A 25068-nucleotide genomic window follows, 5' to 3' on the forward strand; every position below is an offset into this window, starting at 1 on the left:
ATGTTTAAAACAGTTAAAAAGCAATTTACATTTAAACAAAGCAACATACAAATCATCTTTCCATTGAAATGGAATACAATTAAATAAATTCAATTTACGCGAGAAAAAGAAACATGATTAAATGTTCAATTATAGAATAGAGATCATTTAAAACTCATCTATTACATTTTATTTACACTGAAGCTTTTAAACTGTAGTCTTAGTTGAGTACAATTGTGATAGACTTTGTATCGTCTGCTGAAAGCCATGTACTTTTAGTGAATATTATTAAATAATTACCCCCCCCCCCTTAATAAGCCATGATCATAAAACATTTCGCAATAGACTGAGACTACTAAGCTGTTTAGGGAATGCATAAAACTTAGGAATATCACGATAGTTAATCAATACAGAACTCCAGAAATGTGATAGTAATACATGTTCAGTCACAAAATTCTGAAGCAGCACGTTCAGGACTACAAAACACAATGCAAAAGGAGCTCACCGGTACATCTGAGGAATTAATGTGAATGTATATCGATGCAGGTTTGGTCTGTTCAGCCGCAGCACAGGGCGGTATTTAAGCATTGTAACTACTGATTAATTATATTGTTTTTAACTCATTAAATTCCATCAATGTCAAAAAGAAAAAAAGTAGTTGATAATTTAATAATTTTCAAACATGGTTGTCAGCGATTTAATTTAATAATTATCAAACATGGCTGCCAGCAATTTTATTTTTATTTTTTTTTTACTTAATGTTAAAATGTAGACTTTTAAAAGTAATTCAGGATTTTATTTATAAACTAAAAATACAATTTAAGCCTAACAAAATTTTTTCGCGAAGCCCTGCATGAAAAAAAAAAAAAAATAAATAAATAAAAAAATAAAAATAGACAGTCGTTTCAACTGTCCCTATTCTGCAATTGAAACATTGTAAAAATGGTTTTCTTGCAAATTACGAAAGTTTATAATAATTTGACAGCCACCGTTTCAGAGGATGAGAGCATCAAAATAAAGTGTTTTTATTTTAAAGCTCACATAAATCTAGTCAAAAGCATACAGTGAATGGCAGCATGTCTTGTAAAGACTTTATGAACAAAATGGTGTCAAGTAGAAGATGATAAAATCAATGCAATAGGAATAAGGGAAAAGAGGGGGAATAAAAAAACATCAAAGTTACTTACGGAATCTAAAGCATCAACCTCCAAAGCAGGTGGGGTCTGTCCTCCGATTACCTGAAGAGAACTGCTTCCTTCGACAGCCTCTGAAGAAACAAGTCCTGCAGCAATGGCATCCTTTAGTGGCATCACATCACCAGTCAGTTTGTTAACAACTTTACCAGCAGAGTCAATATAGAAACCTGGACTAGTCACGTAGGTAGAGCTTGTAGCTAACGTCTGGATTTCTGTAGCACTCTTTGAGAGTAATTCGCCATTGACATAGTGCGAGCTCTCCTCTGGGCTGAATGGAGAGCCTTCTGTGACAGTGACGTATTGATCTTGCGGTGCCACTTTTTTCTCCTTCAAACGTTTGTCTTTTTTGCTATCAACTTTGGCTTCCACGTAACCGAGCTTTAATGCCTTTTCTAATGGCATGGTCACGTGACTGGCCGGATCAGTGTAAACCCAAGTGTTGCTATCAAGGTCTCCTTTTCGTAAAGCTTCTGACAATGATATCGGTACAGCTTTATTAGAAGGTAATTCTTCATCTTTTGTTCGTCGGTCATCATGACTGGGTACTAAGAAACCGCACTGGAAGGCTTCATCAAGAGAAAGAGATTCATTTGTCACGGGGTGAGTAAAGGTGCCAGTTTTGGGATCAACGAGACCACATTTTGAAGCATCTTCAAAGGACATCAGTTCACTAGTGGTTGTGGGGTCACCGAGTAAACCACTTTTCACGGCTTCTTCGATACTTATATCCATCCCTTTTTCAGTATCCACATATCGTTTGCATTTCGGATCAAGAAGACCTTCATCCATAGCTTGTTTAAATGTTTTCCCCACAGCCAACTTAGTATCGGCTGGTAATTGAGAACCTTTCAATATCACAACAGATTCCTTCTTGGATTTCTTAGATCTGCCCAATTTCGGGGAGAGATATTTCTTATTGATTGCTTCTTGGATTCCGTAAGCTGTCTTTTTCTTTGGCTCAAAGAACATTCCAGTCTCCGGATCAATTAACCCAGAAGTAATAGATTCCTGGAAAGAAAGTGTTCGAGGAGATGGAGGACCTTCGAGAAACTTGAATGGCTCACCGTTTTCATCGGAGAGAATCCCTAATAAGACAGCTTCGTCAATGGAATAGAAATTGGTAGAAGCTGGATCGGTGAACACACCAGTTTTACAATCAATCAACCGTTTAGTAAGAGCATTCTTAAAAGTCATTACGGGTTTGGCAGATTTGATATTTTCACTATCAACAATTTCTGCTTCGACAAGGCCTTTCTGAATGGCTTCTGTAATTGACAATGTTGTCTTACTCTTGATATCGACATAATTTCCAGCAGGGTCTAAGATTCCTTTCTCAAAAGCATCAGCCATGCTTATCATTTGGTTTGCTTCGGGATCAACAGCACCTGTAACATTATAAGTAACTCCTGGTTTCTGGGAGGAGACCGTTGTCTTCGTTGTGACAACTGACTGCACAGAGCCGGATATAAAGCCTTCTTTCATTGCATCTTCAAGGTTGTATACTTTGTTTGATGCTACGTCGGTGTAAGTCTTCTTTTCATTGTTGATAATGTTCTGCGCAATCGCTTCTTCGAGGGTCAGTTCTTTGCCCGTGAACGTATCTAAAACAGTTGAAACATTCACATGTCGAGATGTTCCTTTTTGAATATCACATTTTTTACCTTTCTTTGCTTCAAAGACCAGGTTCTTTTTGATGGCGTCGGCCAAAGATATAGTTTTTCCAGTAAGAGTATCTGTGAATAGTTTCTTCTCAGTATCTAAAATTCCAGCTTTAATTGCTTCTTCGACAGATAATATCTGGCCAGTCTTTGCATCAGTCACAGCGCTTAGAGAGGAAGCAGATTTTGCAAGAGAAAGTTCAGTGGGTGAGGTCGAAGCAACTTTAACCAGACCCTTTGTAACAGCTTCCTCGAGTCGTAGATGTTCACCTGTAGAGAGGTTAATCACCTCGCCTTTTCGTGGATCAAATATTCCAGCCTTAACGGCTTTATCTAAAGAGAACGTCTTTCCTGTCCGTCCATCGACGACCTCACTTACGCAGATCGTTTCTTGTTTCTGCACGCTGACAAGAGAGTCAGCAGCAGGCTTGATTGTTTTAACCAGATCTTTCTCAATTGCTTTCGAAATTGAAAACGTCTCATCCGTTTGTTTGTTGAAGTATTGACTCAGATTCTTGTCCACAATACCTTGTTCAATTGCCTCGGTAACGGTTAAGTCTTGACCAGTCTGAGTATTGACCACAAATTTAATCGGCAATAATTCAGAACCGTCAGCCTCAAGTGGAGTAGAAACTTTCTCACTCTGGCACAAACCTTTCTTTGCAGCTTCAGAAATGGACATTTTTTCGCCATCCTTATTTGTGTATGTGCCAGTCTGTAGGTCGACGATGCCTTTTTTCATAGCCTCTTCAATTGGAATAAATTGGCCCGATGCAGAGTCGAAAATGTTTTGAACTTGAAAAGTTTTCTCTGAACCAGATGATGCAAGATCATCTTTAGGACAAGAATCGGTCTCTGAAATAAATTCTGATCCTTTTACCATTCCTTTTTTGAAAGCTTCTGTTAATGGTATCTGCTCTCCTGTCTTCCTGTTTCGAATAACTCCTTCCGAAAGATCAACCAGACCTCCTTCCACAGCATCACTTATTGGCATGACAGTGTGGGTCTGTGGATCGGTCACATGGCTAATACTGATAGAATGCCTCTTTGTAACGGTCACTTCATCTGTGGCACCACTGGGCTTGGTCTTACGAGGTTTCACACCTCCTTCTTCGGCAGAAATGTATCCTTTGCTAAGAGCTTCATCTAAACTCAAAGTTTCACCAGTTTTTTGGTTGATGAAAGTTTCCTGTTTTATGTTAAGGATTTCCTTTTGAACTGCCTCAGAAAGTGGCATTTTTTCTCCGCTCATCGGATCAGTAACAGATGAAATACAAATATCTTTCTGTTCAGAAAAGGAAATGGCTGCCTTGTAGCCTTCTCTTGTCTTTTCTTCTCGAGATACAAGACTGTCAACCATGCTCCCATGAATAAAATCACTACTCAGGGCTTGAGATAAGCTAAATGTTTGACCGGTGATGGGATTGGTATAAATTCCCTTCTCCACATTAACAATGCCTTTCTTTATAGCCGTTTTTAGATCAATAAACTGACCAGTGGAAGGATCCAAAACTTCATCAATCGATAACTTATCAGTTACCTTGATTGTGATCTTGCTTGATGAGTGGCTATCCACTGTAGACTCTTCAATATCTCCAGATTTTATCAAATCACCCAAAGTTGTTTTATTTTTTGATATAGGATCAATCAGTTGACCTTGATCATTGAGCAAGTCTCTATCCAATGCTTCTTGTAATGAATAGGATTCGCCATCAATGGTCACCTGACCAGATGTAGGATATATAAAACCGGAGTCAATTGCTTCTTTAAGGGTAATTGAATTCCCAGAGCTTGGAATTTTGTACATACCAGTTTTAGGATTTAGGAAGCCACTGGAAATCGCTTCCATCAGGGTCATGGCTTCCTCATTGATGGGTGCAATTTGTTTGACTTTTACAACTTCAATGACATTTGGTAACACCATAGATGATTTGGTGACTTCAATAGCAACTGGTGCCGAACCTGGAGGAGGAGATGTAATCGAAGTATCTGGTTTCATCAAAGACTTTCGGGCTTTATTTACAAGAAGGCCTCCAGCAATAAGCGGTGCACCTGCAATGCCAGCCATTGCGATTAGTCCCATTTTGGCAGCATCTTTTAAACTGTGTTTCTGGTCGCCATCAATAAATTTCCCACTGGTTTTGTCAATCTTTCCTTTATCCAAACCATCTTGCAAGGTCAACATCTTCTGACTTTTGAGGTCATAAATTGCAGCTTGACCATTAATGAATCCGCGGTCAACAGCCTCCTCAAGGCTCATTTGTTGACCTGACATTGGTTCAGTGAACTTGTTGGTACTTTGGTCAAATAAGCCGGCATCAATGGCTGTAGTGAGACTCAAACTTTTCTTGGCACTTGGCTCAGGAGTTATTTCGAATTCTGTGCTTGGATCAATGAGTTGTTCTCTAATTGCATCCAAGATCTCCATACGTGATCCAGTTTTAGGATCCGTGTATTGGTTTGCTGCCAAATCAATAAATCCTTGATCAAGAGCCTCAGCAAATGAGAGTCGCTTTGAAAGTTCTTGGGGTTCTTTCTTCTTACCTTCTCTATTTACAACCGGGATAGTCTCCTCGGGACCCATTTGTTGACCTGACATTGGTTTAGAGAACTTGTTCGTTTTCTGATCAAACGTACCAGCATCATTGGTTGTAGTGGGAGACAAAATCTTTTCACTTGGTTCAGGAGTTATTCCAGATTCCGTGCTTGGATCAAGAAGTTGTTCTCTAATAGCATCCAAGATTGCCATACGTGATCCAGTTTTGGGATCTGTGTATTGGTTTGCTGCCAAATCAAGGAATCCTTGATCGAGAGCTTCAGCAAATGAGAGTCTCTTGGAAAGTTCTTGGGGCTCACTTCCAGTGTTTTCTCTTTTATCTAATGGAGAGGAATCACCATTTTGGATTTTAGATGCAGTCACCTCCAATACCTTACTTCCTATTCCTGGTTTTTTAGGTACAACAGGTTTCTTCAAAGAGATAGTCTCTTTATTGAATTCTGCCGTATCAATTTTGGTCTCTTCTGTAACAATGACCGTCTTTCTGTCTGGTTTAGCAGGAGTTGGTGTTTCTTGAACAATATAACCCTGCCGAGGACGTTCAAATGAACTTGGTTCAAATTCTTCTCCTGCGCAATCAATTAATCCAAATTGGATGGCAGCAGCAAGCGACATTACATCCTTTGTTAATGGATCAGTAAATGTACCACTTTGTTTATTAACTAATCCTTGATCAATTGCTTCTTTTAAAGAAAGACATTTTGTTGCTTCACTCGAAGGTTGCTTCGCACCATTAGACAGAGCAGATGAAATTGGCAGTCGACCAGAATCAATGTTGTCAGGCACAGCATCTGTTTCAGCTGTATCACCAGGGATCAAACCTTCAAGCAATGCCTCATTCAAAGGTATCCGTTCCTTGGTCAAAGTGTGAATAAGCTCCCCACTTTGGGGATCAACAACCCTTTCAGAAATAGCTTGATTAACAGTGAGTGAATTTCCACTTTTTGGGTCAATTATAACAGAATTGTTCCCGTCAATTGTTCCACTACGGATTGCCTCTTTAATTGACATTGCATTTCCAGTTTTGGGGTCAAGAATTTTGCCTGTTTCAGCCACAAAATGACCCGCATGTATAGCATCATTTAATGTCATTGCTGGTTCTGATTGCGGCACTCCAGCTTCCCATGTTTGTTTTGTTTCAATATGAGTGACCGTTTCAGTTTTGGATACACTTTGATAAACTTCTGAAATAATGGTACCACTTGGACGTTTCTCCTCATCACGGGCAGCTCCTATGATATCTGACGGCAAACATTCCCCAGTAACTGTAGCAATAGTTTGAGCTGTTGATGTACTGATAAGGCCTTCATGTAAAGCTTGTTTGATACTCACAGACTCACCTGTTTTGCTATGTGTCAATTGACCTTTTTCGGAATCGAAGGTCACATCATCTGATTTAGTTGAATGAGCAATGACCTGCTCTGCTAGATCTTCTACCATGTCTGTATTCAACAATCCTTTCTGGACAGCTTCAGTGACGGGCATCTGTACACCCGTTTGATTGTCCATTACCAAACCTTTCTCCCAATCGATAACTACACGACTGCCATCTTTCAGACTTGCTTCGGAAGCCACATTAGAACTAACTTCTTCCCCTGCCAATTTGCCATTCTCTGTAGATGGAGCTGATTGATATGAAAACGGTTTACCCAATACTGATTCTTGTGCACTTGAAACACCAGAATCAGACGATGGCGAATCACCAAATTTACTCTCAACAGATGGAGTTTTGATAAGGGATTGGTTTTCATTGGCAGCACCTGGCAGACTTGGCTTGATTTTATCCTCTGGTTTTGCATAAACAATGGTTGTCGTCGGTTTTTCCGGTACTGTTGGACCTTTTGTTTCAGCTTTCTTGGTAGGCGTGGATGGCTTTGATGCTATTGTAGGGGTTGCTTGATTCTTCTCCTTTTGCAGAGATGGTTTTGGTGGCACTTCTGGTTTCTGTGGAGATTTCTTTTCATCCAGCTTCTTTTTCACTGCATCACAAACTGCCTTGCCCGCCAAAACTGGGCCAAGTATTGGAGCACCAACAACGGCAAGAAGTCCCATTTTCACAGCTTCTTTAGCATTTAATTTCTGCCCACTTTTTGGATCAAGGATCTTCCCAGACTTTTGGTCAACGATCCCCCTTTCTATAGCCTCTGCTAATGGTACATTTTCATTTTTTCTACTATCATAAACTTCCATGTGGGACCCAGAGTCCAGACCCTTTTTAATGACTGTGTCTACAGAAAGCACCTGTTGTGTTTTTGGATCAAATATATTACTGGATCCCGGCTCGTACATGCTCTCAACAATGTGCCTGTCGATAGCAGACTTCAATGGAACTTTTTTCAGATTTTTTGTATCAGTTACTTCTGCAGTTCGCTTATCAACTAATCCAAGTTTTAGTGCTTTTTCAAATGGAATTTTTTCATTGGTTGAAAGGTTTTCCACAGAAATAAAGTCAACGCTGATGAAATTATTCTTTATGGCTTGCTCAAGTGTGAATTGTTGTCCTTTTTTGCTAAGGAAGAGACGTTTGTCGGCGTCAAAATATCCAAGAGCAACAGCATCAAGAAGATTAATAGACTTTTGGTCCTCCTCTAGAGCCAAATCTTGCAGACGTGAGCGATCCGTTTCATTTTTAATCATTCCAGTGTTTGGATCAATTTTGTTGGTCTGGAAACATTCTTGCAGAGTATATTTGGCACCAGTTTTAGAATCGGTAATGGCTTCCTTCTCAATGTTAATAATTCCTTGGTCAATTGCTTCGGAAATAGTCATTGTTGTTCCCAAAGAAGGCACAGTGATCAATCCAGTATCTTGGTCGATAAGGCCTAACCGTGCTGCTTCTGCATATGAAATTCCAACATTAAGAGGTTGGCCATCCTGTAATTCATCCAATTTAGAGAGACGTTCTCCCGAAGGAAGCAGAGAATCGTCAACATTTCTCTCAACGTCAAACTCAATATTTATGGATTCTGTAGCGAGAGATTGATTGCTAACACCCCCAGAAGCCGTGACACCAGATTTTTCTAGTTTCATATCGATGAGAGTTGGAGATTTTGGTGAAGTGGTACTCTTATCAAGAATTTCAGGTTGTGTAAGGGTAGTACTTTCTCTGTCTGCAGCTGTCGAAGAAGTAAGTTGGGAAATATCTGTAGTTTTAGACATTTTGATGAAACCTTGTTTTAAAGCGTCTTTCAAATCCAAATGCTCTCGAGATCTAGAATCGAAGAATGTGTTTTGATCCACATCTACGATCCCTTCTTTCATGGCTTTTGATAGAGATATTTCTTTGCCAGTTCTCGGATCGACGACAGAAGTCACTTTACTCAGTGGAAATTCAGGTGATTCTGCCATGATACTACTTTTCAGAACGTCTTCCGTGTTTTGTTGTGAAGTCACCTCGCCGTGAATCAGGCCCTTTTCAAGAGCTGCTGTTATAGCCATAGTTTCACCTGTGGAAGGGTTTGTATAAAGACCCTTTTCAACACTGAGGACACCTTTTTCTACGGCACTATCGTAGGACACCATTTCCATAGTGACAGGATCAATAACGCTTGTAATGCTCAAGGTGACCGTTTTTGAAGCGACATCTTCCACTATGGTCGTCTCAAATGCCTCTTCATCTTCAGTGATATGGATGCTACTGATTTCGACTCTCTCTGTCTTTGGGAGCTCAGCAGTTTCTGTGAATATCAGCCCTTTGTGAATGGCATCATCTAATGATGAGATTTCACCTGTCATAGGGTTCGTGTAAGTTCCTTTAGCGGGGCTAAATATTCCTTCATTCATGGCTTCGTTGACAGACATCTTCTTTCCTGTTCTTGGATCGAGTACAGAAGACACTGCTACGGTTGTCTGCTTAGTAGTAATGATACGGTTGCCATCTTGTTCAATGGTTGGCACAATTGAAGAAAGTTCAGCATCAATAAGTTTCTTTTCAATTGCTTCCGTGATAAACATCTTTTCCATGGTCAAAGGGTTGACATAAAGCCCTCGACTTGCATCGATGATTCCCTCGTCGATGGCTTCAGCCACCGTCATTACCTCGCTTGTCACAGGGTGAACAACACTGTTCAGGTTAAACGTTTTCGTTTCTCGTACCCAATCTGCTTTTATAGCTTGTGGTACGGAGCTCAAGTCTTCAGCTATAACAAGACCAATTTCAATAGCTTGACTAATCGGTATTCGCTTCTCCTTGCCATTTTCAAATCCAACATACTGGCCTTTGTCTTGATCTAAGACTCCTTGGTGAATAGCTTGGCTTACACTCAACCGTTCCTTGGTGATTGGATCAAGGACTCCAGTGATTGAAAAGGCAACTGTCTCCTTGATCGGGCCTTCAGCCACTTGAGGTGGCTCACTTGTATATTCGGCTACGATGAAGCCCTTCTTCACAGCTTCATTTATTGGCAGCTTTGTGCCAGTCGTGAGGTCGGTGAAGTGACCAGAGGTTAAATCTAAAATTCCATTCTCGATGGCTTCATCTACATCGATGGTTTTTTTAGTTCTTGGATCAACAACAGATTTTATGAACATGTTGCGAACTTCTGAAATAATGGCTTTAACTGGTTTCGTCATTGCAATTTGGGTAAATGTATAGTTTTCAGCAGATTTACTGACAAAAGCTGATTCAATAATGGACTCCTGAGACCTGGCAGCATCTGGAGACGTTCGAGTGACAGGATCTTTCGCAGACTGATGAAAATCTGGTTTGGGAAGTGAATCGGTACTATCAAATCCTATTCCAGGAAATTGTCCTGGAACATTACTCGATGGCCATTGAGTGGATAAACAAAGTAATCCTCTATAAATAGCATCTTCAATCGTCATCATTTCCCCTGTATTCGGATCTTTGAATGTTCCGGCTTGTTCTGCTAGTAGACCCTTTGACACTGCCTCGGAGATGGTTATCGGTTTTGGCACAGCCTTTACAGGCTCAGACTCTACACAAGTTGTAACGGTCGTAGAAATGACTAGTGGACTAACTAAATCCAACAACATCTGTGCACTGTCTGGCGTCATAATCTGTTCTGCGACAGCACGCTGTACTGGCAACAGATTACCCGATTTATCTAATATGTTTCCAGATTCTATGTCTAAAATTCCTTCATTAATTGCTTCAACAACTGACAGCATTTTACCACTTGGATCTGCAATCATTTTCTGAGTTAGTCGATCAGCAATTCCTTCATCGATGAAACCATGCTTGGCTGCATCGATAATGGAGAGTTTCCTTCCTGTTTGAGAATCAACAAACTCACCCTGAGGTGTCAAAACACCGGATTGGAATGCTTCTGGGATGGACAAGAGAGAACCTGTATTGATGTCAAGTACAGTTTTAGGTGGGAAGGAAATATCTTCGCTGGCAATCTTGATATGACCTTCAGAGAGGGCATCATAGATTGAAAGCTTTTGTTGCGTGGCAGGCACGGTTATCTGCCCATTATAGTCCAGAATACCCCTTTGAAGGGCATCGTTAAATGAAAGGACATCATTAGTTTTGGTCATAATCAAACTTTTTGTATCGGCATTAAGAATTCCATTGTTGATGGCTGCGGCAAATGTGACTGTCTGGTTTGTGTTTGCATCGAATATTGAACCGTCTTCCCTGAGAGCACTTTTGTGCACGATATCCGACAAAGTCATAGGTTGAATGAGCAGCTGTCTGCGATGAGCCTCCGACAATGAAATCCACTTACTCGAATTCACATCCAGAAACTGTCCAGATTGTGGGTGAATAATACCCTTAGCGACTGCTTCTGTAAGGGAAATCAATGCAGCACCTTTTGTGGGGCGAATCTCTTTAAGAGAAGGATTAACGTAACCCTTCTCAACAGCCTCCAAGATCGTCATCTCCTGATCTGATATAGGATCACATATTTTACACTTCAATTCATCATACATCCCCTTTTGCAGAATCTCTGCTAAGCCAAGCGCTTTATCAGCACCTGGGAAACTTTTAAGCCCAAACAAAGCTTGGGATTGAGTAATTTCGCTGACATTTACAGCTGGGCTTATGCCAAGCATGCTGGGTAATTTAGAGGAAATCAATCCTTGTTCATTGGCATCTTTGACTGGGATCATATTTCCAGTTAAAGGATCAACCACTTTGTTAGTGACTGGATCAAAAAGACCTTTCTGAATAGCTTCTGTTAGAGTGCATTCCTTGCCTGTGTTTGGATCAATAAGGCCACATGCCGTGTGTAATTGCTGCTGGATTTGGCCGCTGACGAAACCATGTTTGACAGCATCGGAAAGAGGTATTTGGGCATGCGTCTTTGGATGGATGAACATGCAAGATTTCTTATCAAGTAACCCTGACTGGAATGCATCCAATGCCGTCATCTTTTGTTTTGTGATAGGATTTAGAACAGCGGAGATTTCTAGCACGTTGCCCGGACTTGTTTCAACCTTTGACTTGACCACACTGATCACATTCTGTATTACTTTGCCTTTCGGCTTTGAAATATGTAAAGTAGTGTCAGAGGGCAGATTGCCATTCACAGAGGATACCTCTGGAGCTTCAGATATGTCGGATAAAGCTACACCTTTGGCATCTCTGCCGACTTTCTGGATAGATTTCACTGATGTTTTGGTTGTAGACGAGAAAGAGCTGACAGTGTCCAGGGAAGCTAACGGAGAGTGTTGGGAAATGGTAGACACAGATGAAGTTGATGTGGAACTCATGTAGCTGGCAGGGATGCTGCAAAGGCTATCAAATTCATTGAATTGCTGGAAAAACTCCTGCATATCTTCATCCACAAGCATGGATGAACGTTTTGCCAGTTCAGCACGGAATGTTCGAAGAAGAGGGATATTTTCGTCTATTACCATTTGAAACTGAAAGTAAAAAAAAAAAAAAAGACATAAAAAATTTTTGCCAGAATTATTTGTACATCATTAAAACCATCCAATATTTTTGTTTTCATTTAATCGATTGATGAAATATAAATAAGGCATTTTTTTTTTAACCATGATAAACATTGGAAAGGATATATCAATATTAACCAAATAGCCTGTCTTTTTGAGACGATCCTCCTCCATCCAATAAATTTAATTTGATGGAAGATGCAAGACAGCCTTCAGCATATTTTATGCTGCCAGCAGGCTGACTGCATTTCATTTACTATTCTCTACCAATGTCTCAGCCTGAAGTCTCTGCCATCCGTCTTGCTGTAACAAAGTCTTGATAGTTTGAGCAGACAACTCATTGCCAGGAGAGGGAATTAATTTGTGATGTACGATGTAATTCTATATCCGTGTCTGGATGGTAAAAATGCATCAGCAGGCAGCTGAGGATGTGGGCAACAATCATCAGGAAAGATTTGTTCAAGTTCTGATTCTTAAGTGTTTGGTCTTTTATGATGGAATCACAATAGGTTAATCTATCTTGCACAGGAGTGCAGGGCACGAATCAGCAATGTACGAGACACAATGCTGGCCAGGGAAGATTCTTGCTCAACTTGATCAAGGTAAATGCTGTTGCAACAACAACAAAATCAAGATTTGAAGTATGAGTAAATAAAGATATTTGTCATTTCTTTATTTGAGGAAAGATTTTATAGGCTGAATGTCCTTCCTAATGGCACCTACCCAGTGAGGTGATGTGGACAGTGATTTTATTGAGGCACAATTGCTAGATTATTGCTTACCAAGGCTAAAAGGCACTTCAGATGCACCTAATTATATTTTTTATTTGTTTTTCATTTAAAGAAAAAATAATTTTATTCACAAATTCTGTGCTCTGCTAATCTTCCATTAAAAATATACCAAAGGGAAATTGCTAACACCTTTGTTGAGACATGGATATGCAGCCAGTATACTCTCACTAACCAGTTTTCAGTTACTGTTAGTTTCAGAATTAGTCCCCAAAAACTAATATTTAGCAACAGGAAGTGATCAAGTCTTGTTTTCTTGGTATGATTGACCCTCAGCTACTACTTTCTCACATCTACAAGTGATATAGGGACGAATATCTGATTGAAGAAAGACCAGGTTTGATAATACAATGATTTTTTTTTTGTACAAAAATAATAAATAAATAAAAAATAAAGTTAAAAAATGAAAAAAAAAATAAAAAATACAATCAACCTTAAAGATGAATTGTTTAATTTTGAATGAAATGGTAATAAAATTCAGTCTTTAATAAAGTAAATAGATAAATAATCACACAAAATAACACCCCGCCCTCCAAAAAAATTCTGTAACATTAAGAATTATGTCAAATTGGTTTAAATAAAAACGTAAAAAACATAAAATAATTCTTGATTAGAAAACAAGAATGAATATTCTTAAAATCTGTGCAATTACTCTGCATATTCAGTAACGAAAATGCTATTTTCAATTTTTTGAGCTGTTATATATATGTGCTGGTCATTTGATTACATTTGTAAAATTCAGCCTTTGTGCTACATTGGCTGATTTTATATTTTTATTCACTGGATCAAAAAGAAAGGAAATGGTCCCAAAATGTCTGGATCTTATTTACAAAGTTGAGATTTCTGATAGTTTAAGATTTATGAAAGATCTACTAGACCATAAAATTTTTCTTTCAATATGAACAGATGTTTTGCTTCCAATTTATTCCAAATAATACATTTCTACCAATACAGACCAAGTAGGTTTTTGGAAAAAATACATCAAACATTTGCTTTCATATAAACAGAGATTGCAAGGCTCCATATTTTATGCCCCCCCCCTCCCCAAATCTGAATAAACAATATTTTTAAAGTCCAAGTTAGAATGCTTTGTAGCATGAGAAAAGTTACCCCTTACCTGTGGCCCAAAATAAAATATCCAATCAAGATTCATTAATGGATAGATCAACTATAGCTATAGAGTGAATGGGCATGTATGTGATTGGGACCGTCAAAGATTATAGTTTGCTTGACAAACAAATGGCTGAAGAGGTTAAAACAAGTCAGCTTACCTGCACCTAAGATGTACTTATTTCTGTTATGGGAAGAGCATCTTATACCATCTACCATCATTACTATCTACTATCATTAGACAAATATTCATAAGTCTGAATATAGACTTGATGAAAGCTTCGATTTCACCATGTGACAAACAACCTGTGCGTCCAAGGTATAACAATCAAAAAAATGTCTTGGGATACATCGACTTATTATTGTTGCAATCACATACGCCATCAAATAGTCAAGATGAAAATTACTTTTTCAATTCTTACCTTCATGTCGACATTAGCTTCAGATAAAATAGCTGTTATGTCTTTTAGTCTATTGCTAGTCCACTGAACCAGATTCATAAAAATAGAATTGAGTAGATCCAACTCCTCTCGAATAATTTCAGCACCAGATTGGAGGGACGGTTTCTTGGCATCAGCGACGGTTAACCAATCATCCAGTGCCACACTCTCTTTGTACTGCTTCAATTTCTTGTCATAAATCTGAAATAAAACAAAAGCAAAAAAAAAAAAAAGTTAAGTTTTGTTTAAATAAATTTTGATCATTTTGAGACAGTATTAAAGTTACTAATAGTAATTTTTAACGATAATTATTTTCACCTTGCACGAGGAATTTGAAAGAAGTATAAAACACATGTGTATACATTTACAAAGCTAAACTATTATTTTAATAAGATATGCCTATGATAGACATCATTAGTGCAAAATACCATCATAAACTGAAATCCATAGGATATCATTACAATGAAATTGTTCCTATAAAATTACAGTGTGATTAATAGAAAAAAATCAGTACATAGAAGGCAAACCATGAAGTCTATAAAAAGGACTCTAGAGAAAAAATTCCATGAAGAAAAAAAAAAAATTATTCTAGAATCTTTTAACAAACAACTTTTCAAGTTAATTAGTTTGCTTAAATATATTTAAGGAATGTCATTTTCATCTGATATAAAATATTTAACTGATTTAATGTTGAAATTTAATTCAATTTAATCTTAACACATCTCTAAAATCGATCTGGCATTGCCTGCCAGTATCTAGCCAGTACAGATCACTGGACTGTTTGTTCTAATTGCAAAGTGATAACTGGACACCATTTTAGAAAGCCACTAGGACCAGGTCTTAACCTATTTAGTAGTCAAAAGTTACAAAGCAATTGATGCTAAGGTTAAGCCCATTATTTAGTAGTTTCTATCAACCAACTTCAACGGAAACCAAGTTATTTTATTATAATAGAATAGATAAACAAGAACATAAATCAGTCATGAAACTGCCTGACAATATAAGGATAGGCAAATAGTTTTATCTGTGCTTTACACATGACACACGTTTTATCTGTGCATACTACATGAAGTTATGCCATGGAATGTTCATAACTAAATCTATCTGACCAGGCTGAAATTTTGCATGGTGATTAATATTAGCAAATAGCACCAGATCCCTACATCAAATTTTGAAAACAATCCCCTCCCCCCTAAAACAAAGGAAATTGGAATTCCATCCAAATTTCAACAATCACCAAACTTTTCAAGATAACAGATTTCATTGACTACAATATGGGTCAAGTACCAAGCCTCTATGATGAAAAGAACTGAAGTTATTGCCAAAAGTGTGACTTTCACCTTTTCCATTATTTTGACCATAGACAGATATCCCAAAATTAGATTAGTTCTAAAACCATAGCCAATACTTTGACCAAATTTCGTTATGAGTGTTTAAGCGATGTGGACATTAGCCTGTACACTAATAGTGACACATAACCTAAAATGTAACCTCCAACTTGGTGAAAGTAATAATATAGTCATTTTATATATATATGTGTGTGTGTGTGTGTGTGTGTGTGTGTGTGTGTGTGTGTGTGTGTGTGTGTGTGTGTGTGTGTGTTAAATAACAGTTTTGGAACTTACAAAAAGTGAAAATAAATAAACTTAAAATATATTGGAGGCAAGTGCACTTCAGAATTGAGAAATATTAAATGGAAGATTTTTTTGCGGATCTTCATTGCTATTGATAAAACATCTAATGTCTCCTGTGAGAGTTTAAAAGTTGGAATTGAAAAGCATTTAATCAAACTTTGATTCTAACTAACCAATTTTTATTTGTTATTGTTGTATCAGGTTATTGGTAATGCCTTACAATTTATTTTAAAATTATGACAGGAAAAAAAAATCAAAATCACCAAAGTGAATAATTCATTAATTAAATACAAAGAGTTGTCTACCTTAAAACTAAAGTTTTATTATTTTGTATAAGTTTTAAAAATGTGCAGAGAAATATTTACAACTAAAATTACTTCACTGCACATTCCGATTAAGAGATAAATTTAAATTAAAAATATTTTTATTGCCAATTCAGTTGTATTTGAACACACAGCATATTTAAGAGAGATGAATGATTTATAAAATCTCTAAGACGAAAGGAAAAAAAAAAAAAAAAAAAAAAAAAAAAAAGCAGACGGATTATAGTTTGCTTTGCTAACATATTCAAATATTTTATTTTTCAATAGTTCTGTAAGAGAATTAACGGGGCTTCTTTAAAATCACACCATCATGAAAAACAAAAACATTTTTTTAAATTTAAATTGGAGTCAATATGTCAATGGTGATAAACTCTTAAGAATATTGATGCATTTCAATATCAAGTATTTAGTGTTTGTATACAGTAGCACAAAAAAATCATTAATTCAATGCTTAGGTTCATGAAGCATTAAAACTAAGGTTCACAAAGCAATTATGCATCAAATCGTGATCATTTTGTGTTACCATAATTTAAATATGGAGAAAAACTATTGCAAACGAAAGTTGTTATTTTAATGGAAAAGTTTAAGTGACATCTAGAAGTCAAATGTGACTTCAGTAAAACGAAAGTCAGCAAAGTCATGTGAATTTCTCACTCTTTTTAGCGACCCTTAAGACAAAGATGTGAAGATCTGCATTCCCTATTTTAGCCTCATCAAGAGCAAGGGAGAGGGTGCACAACATAACCTAATAAGTATACAACACAGATCTCTCTCTCAATATATATATATAAGCAGGCCACCCGGTGTTGCCCAGTCGTAAAATATGGATAAACATATTTTAATTCATACAGAAACCGAGACATGTGCATGCAAGTATGTTTTTTTAACTAAACAGTTCACTTCTTGTAAGTAAAAAAAAAAAATACTCAAGCTGAAATTAAAATCAAAAAGACAGAGTCAAGTATGATAACCATTAAGCCAGCTTGACGATCTTTAAAATGTTTTCAAACCTACTTATTCTTAAAGAATCTGTCACGTGAACGATTCACACATGCACAATTGTGAAACAGTTGACAAACAGATAAAAATCCGACAACTCCCATGTACCAATTTTTCAATTTTGACCCCCTTAGCAGCTGCTTTTTCCAAATGAAAACTGATTAAAAAGTTTTCCACATGTCTGCATACCCTATATACCAAATTTTAAGTCTGTAGATCAAATATTCTTTGAGTATATAAGTTGAAAATTGTCCTCTCACACACTCACATTTCTCACTTTTATAAATAAAATATATATCTTGTATGCACATAACATCTCTGCTTCTACCTTTCTAAGAAATAAGCCTCATATATTAACATCAGTGTCAGTGACTTTTGTCTACAGATGAACCAGAACACGAGATTCCAACAACAGGTGTATAAAATTATACCTGCCTCGCTAAGTTAAAACATGTTAACATCTGTAATTGCATCATGTAATAAATTAAATTTCAAATTAAAAAATTATTATCGAAATTCATCAATAAGTTAATGAGTATCAGAATAGACATGCCTAAAATTGGCTCAATTTTCATGGTGGTGTTATTGTAAAGAAGCAGCAGATAAACCTTTTGGTTAGGAAGCACCGTTATATTATTAAGTAGCGAAATGAGTAAAATTTAAAAAAGGCTTCAAAATGAGATGAATGTGAAGCACTACTGGTTAACGACACAAAGCGATTAACAAAAAACAGAAGTCTTTCAGTTTGCCTATTTGATGGATATATTATTTGCAGATACAAATAAGAATCGAGAAATCATTCAGAAAAGGATTTAAAAAAAATAAAAAATAAAAAAAACTGACAAAAGAAAATTTGATCCACAATGAACACATATCACATTCATTCAAATACCATTGTGCTAAAATCTAAAATTTGAATCCACCACAAAAAAAAAACCCTGAATTTTAATTCATCCTATAATAAAATGGCAGTAAAATTAATTTTAATTTTTGCTAAAATTGTCTGCAAAAATGTGAATTCTTGTGATACTTCCTCATTACCTAGCATGCGACAATATTGCAGGCATTCATTGAATTAAAAAGGTGCAAAAAGTGACAATGTAAAAGAAAATACAAAAAAAATAAAACACTTAGAACTGATTAATAAAAAAATATTAGGCTTTAAAGCAATTTTTCATCAAAGCCATTTAAAATTTATGAATATATGTTTGAATATTTATTATTTTTACTAGGAACGTGCTACAATTAAATTACAAGAGGATTCATTAAAAAAAAAAAAAAAAAAAAAAAAAATCACGCCACAAACTTAAACTGTAAAATCCCATAAATCCACAATGATACAATCATTATAATTACAGCGATTTGTAGCAAGTTATCCTTAATGAAGTGGAGTTAATAACTTCACAGTGAACGGATCAGAAATCTAAACTAGTTCCCCTTCTGCTACCTCAGATTATCACTTCATTCATAGTTAAAAGAAGGAGAGATTGGTTTAATAACTTCAGTACAAGGTATTCAACAATAGCAGCAGTTTTAAATCGGACTTGAACCCAGAATACTAAATACTAACCCAACTAGTGTTATCTATTAAAAAACATTTACTTAAAATAGAAAAGTATACGTTTTTCAAAATACCTTTTAACCATTTTAGACTTGCTAACGTCTTTAACAGAAAAGTTGAATGAGAATACATCATTATCAATCAGAAGAATTATAAAAGAGGTTATATTATTGGATAGTTTCAAATTTTTTAAGATTTTGCCAAACGTTGGATCATAGAATCAGTTTGCTTCAAATATGATTACTTCCCAAACAAAAAGTTAAAAAAAAGTTCAAAATGAAAAAATAAGTAAAAAATATGCAATGTTTTTTTATCATTTCGAAAAAAGAAAGATTTTTTTTGTATATAAAATAAATTTAACTCCAAATAAAAATATTTTTCTGGTGTAAAATAAATTTAACTACCAATAAGATTATATTTAAATCAAATTTCAAAACGTACATATTTATTTGGTTTGGTTTCCTCACCTGCATTGCTGCCATTTTAATAATGCTTTGGCCTTATACTCTCTGACCATATAGTGACCTCATGAAATTTCAAATTGAAACCTTTTAATGCATTTTGATATATTGTCCTTCAATGTCGATTAGATATTGAGTATCAGTTATTTTTTCTCAAGGATTGAACTCAATCTCTAGATTTAATTCATACTAAAATGAATTTTATAAAACACCTATATCCAGCGGGTTATGCTTTTGGTGGAACAAAACACTTTAAGAAGGCTGTAGAGCAGAACAACTGAGACACAGAAAATGACAGCAACCAAGATGAGGAAAGACAGTTAAAAATATGTACAATTTCAAAATTATTCAAGTCAATTAGAAAATCGTTTCTAATCTTTAAAACACTTAGTCATTTTATAAAGCCAATCAAAATATTTAAAAAAAAAAAAAATACAAATATGATAATTAAACTCCTTCAAACTGATTAGAAAAAAAAAAAAAGATTTAAAAACTGTTTCACATTTAAAAACATTAATTTCTTTATTTCAGTAATCAACTTTAATCAAATAATTTTAAATGTTTTTTTTAATATTTAATGTTTAAAAATAGTTAATAAAATAAAATTTTAATTGCATTCTTTTGATATTTTTAAAGTTTTGTCTTCAACGTTTATTTTTAAATCGTGTTGCCCGCTAATGTACTTATTTGTAATTTGTTTTGATTTTCTTTTTTTTTTTTTTTTTAAACTATGCGATTTTGTCTCCCGCCCCGGAGATTTTTTGTTCCAATTAAATGAAAGTAACAATGGATGAATACAGAATTACATCTTTTTTTTTTTTTTTTTAAGATCGCAGAAATTTGAAAATAATTCCAACATAGACAGTGTTTTCTAGAAAGGATTAAATTAAATTATATTTTATTCTTAATATGTTGCAACAATCTATAAGAGAAACTGATGAATTAGAAACAAAATAAAAAAAACTATTGATGACAAAGAAACAATAACGGTACTGAATTTACTTTATATATTAGGAGATATTTGTTAAACAGAAGGAAACTAAATTACATAAAAATGGATTGCATTCAAATGTCAGGATTTGTTTTAATATTGCTTTTGTTGTCAATTGTAAGAAAAAAAATTTATTCCAAGATTTTTTGTGAACTTAATAAATTAAATATTTCTATATTATTCATAAGGTTAATAATGAAAGCAACTTTCTGCTACCATCTCCATGGTAATTGACTATCGATCTTTCAGTTCACTTTCGAACCATTTTGATTTCAAACCATTCATCTTAGCATATTGGCGATAAAGCTTCATCTACATATGAAATTGATATAGAATGCAGGGAGAAACAGATCAATGCTTTTCCTACAAAAAGCAAAACCGGCAATACAAATATATACTGTATCCACAAATTCATTTTTCTTCCTTCAAAATAGCATCAATATCATTCACTAATCTACCACAGTTGCTATGCCATCACATAATTATGAATAGAAGAGAAAAAAACCCAACAAGATCCATTCAACTGTGAATTTGCATTGAAACAGCAGTGTTATAATTGATCCATAGTAATGACAACAGATCTAGAAGACTGCTGTTCGTCAGTATAAATAAGCTTATTACAGTCCTGCAGGTGTTGAAAAGTGGCAGGGTAAAAGACTATTAGCAGAGGAGGCTGATTTACATGGTTACCTTGTGACTTGGATTCTAAAGAGCCAACCAGCAGTGCCAATTGTTTTAGTTGAATCAAGAAAAAAACAAAACAAAAAAACGAACACTGTTGATCGGACCTTTTGAATCAGTCACATGATAAACACGTAAAGTTCTCTACTACTTCTAGAATTCTCAACTAACAACCAATTTTCACAACAATTCCTATGCAATTTTGCTTGAATAAGAAAAGATTTAAAAAACAGAAGTTTTGATTTGGACATTTTTGTTGTGATCCAAAATGCCTTTATATGAAATAAAAAATAAAAAATCGTTTTTCTGATTTATTTATTTATTTATATGATTTTAGAAGAAAACATGTTTTATGAAATCATTGTCAATTTCAACTTTCAATTAAAAGTTTGTAGTTATTCTTAAATAAGCATAGTTAATACTAGTTAATATTTAGCTTATAAATATTAAATGTTTCATCACTAAAATTTAAAAGAATAACTTTAGGAGGCAACTACAGCCTATATATATAGCACGGGAGGGAGATGATGCGATGGGGGAGAGACCATGGACGGGGAGATGACGCGATGGGGGAGAGACCATGGACGGGGAGATGACGCGATGGGGGAGAGACCATGGACGGGGGAGATGACGCGATGGGGGAGAGACCATGGACGGGGGAGATGACGCGATGGGGGAGAGACCATGGACGGGGGAGATGACGCGATGGGGGAGAGACCATGGACGGGGGAGATGACGCGATGGGGAGAGACCATGGACGGGGGGAGATGACGCGATGGGGGAGAGACCATGGACGGGGGAGATGATGCGATGGGGGAGAGACCATGGACGGGGAGATGATGCGATGGGGGAGAGACCATGGACGGGGAGATGACGCGATGGGGGAGAGACCATGGACGGGGAGATGACGCGATGGGGGAGAGACCATGGACGGGGAGATGACACGATGGGGAGAGACCATGGATGGGAGATGACGCGATGGGGAGAGATAATGGGGGTGATGGGATGAAATAGATGATGAGGTGGGTCTGACGTGAGAGGAAATATGATTGGTTGGTGGGGGTATGTAAATGTCAAAGTAGAAAGATTAATGATAGGTTGGATGGGAAAATAGATTAAGAGATAAAAGCTTCTTGTTGCTGCTACTAGATATGCAAACACAATTACAAAATGTGCAGCATCAAAAAGCAATAAAAACAAATATTACAAACAATCATGCACGATAAAAACAAAAATGCAGACTAACATGCAAGTGCGATGATGGTTCCAACCAGAGATCCAGCAAATTTTTATTATTTGTGCTTTAAAACTGTCAATGCCACCAGCTGAGATATATCAGATTGACAATGGTTATAAAACTTACCCCAACAACATTTGAATTAAATTTTATTCATCCTCAAAATATCTTAAGATTTTTATTTTTACAATTATTAGTCATGTCTATGAAAGCTTTTATAAAAAATATTAAAATAAACCTATAAAAAAAGATTACCTAAAATGAATGACTTAGAATTAGGAAAGTTTTTTTTTTTTGAAAACAGAACTGTATTATCCTGAGAATGATAAAATGTCTTATTTTGGCATTTACAAAACATACATATGTATACATACATATTTTTTTTTTTTTGCAAGAAGTGTTTCTCTATCATTAACTGAGTCCATGTATTTCATATCAAGATTTTCATGTAAATATAGAAACTAACAAATTTATCTTATTTCAGATTGGAAGGCATTTGCTTTTGGAGAATTTTCTTTTTCCCCACAAATTTTTCTTTAAGTACATATGTATTGTGGAAAGAGAAGGGATACTGCTATGTGCATTATTATAATTTCATAGTTAAAAATAAATTGCAGGGAAATTATGGTCTATTAATACAACAAATATCAAATCTAAATAAGTACAAAAAAAATTATTTGTAAACCATTCCTAACACATTGATAAGAAATAAGTAAACATCTGTATAAGATTACCCAAATGCAAATCATGCACAACAACAATCGATTAGGTTATGATTGATAATCCAACATGGAACAATCTGTAACTATTGGAACAAAAGTTATAGTTTGTCGACTTAGAATGAGTGCTTTATGCCCAATCGATAGTTGAATATGCTTAAACTTGCGCTCATGTTTGCATTAACTACTAATTCCTATTAATCCCTAAATGTGCATTGAATGGATATCATAATTCTAAATTCGCTGCACCTTATCATAAGGATCCATATAAAATTTTGGCCAGATCAGCCTCATAGTTTGAAAGTGGAATGGACAGACAGACAGTAAGAGAATATAGATAGTTATCTTTGCCAAATTCTTCCTTAATATAGATGAGTAAAAGTAAAGTTTCAGATGTGATATTTCAGTAAAATCATAATACCTTTCAATAATGGAGAGATTTAATAACAGTAAAAACAAAAAAGAAAAAGATGTTTGTCTGTTATATAAGGAAGACATTTAAAAAAGATTAGAGGATAGTCTTGCGTAGGTTTTAAAATGAATATTACTATTTAATGTTGAATATCACATGTCAATGCAGAGCTGCAATGCTTTACAACTGTCAAAATGTTGGTCCTAAACAACTATGCCTCTTTACAGTTTGTCTTTTGCAAGTCTCTTATCTGGTTTTATAATATAAAATCTTTGAGACTCTTCAAAGATGGCCAATTATGATGGATACCATCGTTTCCTTCATATTCTAAAAGTTCCCCAGTTTTTTTTTTCTTTTACAGTCTGTGATTGCTGAAACATCCCTACATAATCACCTTATTCTTGAAAATAAGATCTCATTGACTGGGTCAAATGGTTTCTTTTTACTGGATTCAATCCAAAGCATTGACAATAAATCGGATCAAGTGGAGAGAAACCACTTAATGACCTAACTGTCCAATTTGAGGAACAAGTGACAATAAATGTGCGGTAGTTATTCTTACATTTGGATTGTCATTCTTTTTCAATTGACAATTTGATTAATCTTTACAAAAAGGTAAACAATAACCAGAATTATTCACCATATTTTATCAAATTTCAGTTTATAAACTTATTTTCAAAGCATTAGCAATCATTTTGTATGTATTCTTTTCTTTGGAAATGACAAATTATGTAGACCTTTACGTATCTTTCTCCAATCTGACTACAGTGTGTCAGAATTCCTTTTTAGTTTAAGAAGTACCCAGAATATGTAACTATAGAGAATATACATGTCTCTGTGCCCTTGATGTTGTTGAATGAAGTTAGAAAAATCTTTTGAGGTGAAAAATAAGACAATGCACTTAGAAAAAAATCTTCATGCCTTTCAATAATTTCTTAATTCAAAAACTTAATTTCATAAAGTGGATTTTAATAGATATCATTTGATTGCTATTAAAGAAAAACACATGCGCCAATACTTTTAAGTGTTTATGTGGGGTATTTTTTTTTAAGTTTAAATTAAACATGTCCCCAGGTGGAGATAACGTCTATCAATTGAGGTACAAAGGCTTATAGCTCTTCAAGACCAACATCTAATGGCTGTGTGAGTGGCCAGAAAATTTTCTGGACACTTTCTCTACTGTAAACTCAACCCTGTATTATATATTTCGACTGTAGAAATGCAATTAAATAACTAAAACTTGATTTTTTTTTCCCACCCAAAACTGCAAGTGTTGCAAATACGTTTTTGCCTATATAAAGGATTGGCTATGTGAAATCTAGCTGACCAACTAGAAGTTTCTGTGTAGAAAAATTTGACAATGTTGTATACTAATAATATACAGAGGCTTATGAAAATAGGTAATTGTTAATAAAAAAAATCAAGTCAATGAGACTTATTTAAAAAAACAAATAAAGT

At 35.5% G+C, this 25068-nt stretch overlaps 1 protein-coding gene across 3 annotated transcripts in view; it reads right to left on the reverse strand.

Annotated features, from left to right (window-relative positions):
• The window catches only part of LOC145279739 (uncharacterized), a 454893-nt gene that overhangs the window by 178818 nt on the left and 251007 nt on the right, over positions 1 to 25068 (reverse strand). For all 3 annotated transcript variants that reach the window (XM_080131038.1, XM_080131037.1, XM_080131039.1), the window contains 2 exons: positions 14575 to 14793; positions 1167 to 12224 (listed from right to left, as the gene is read on the reverse strand). In XM_080131038.1, coding sequence (XP_079987164.1) covers positions 1167 to 12224; positions 14575 to 14793 — 11277 coding nt within the window. The remainder of the gene's footprint in view (positions 1 to 1166; positions 12225 to 14574; positions 14794 to 25068) is intronic.

The sequence above is a fragment of the Euprymna scolopes genome, chromosome 7 (assembly GCF_053919585.1).
Source record: "Euprymna scolopes isolate OS-2025 chromosome 7, ASM5391958v1, whole genome shotgun sequence".
NCBI lineage: Eukaryota > Metazoa > Mollusca > Cephalopoda > Sepiida > Sepiolidae > Euprymna > Euprymna scolopes.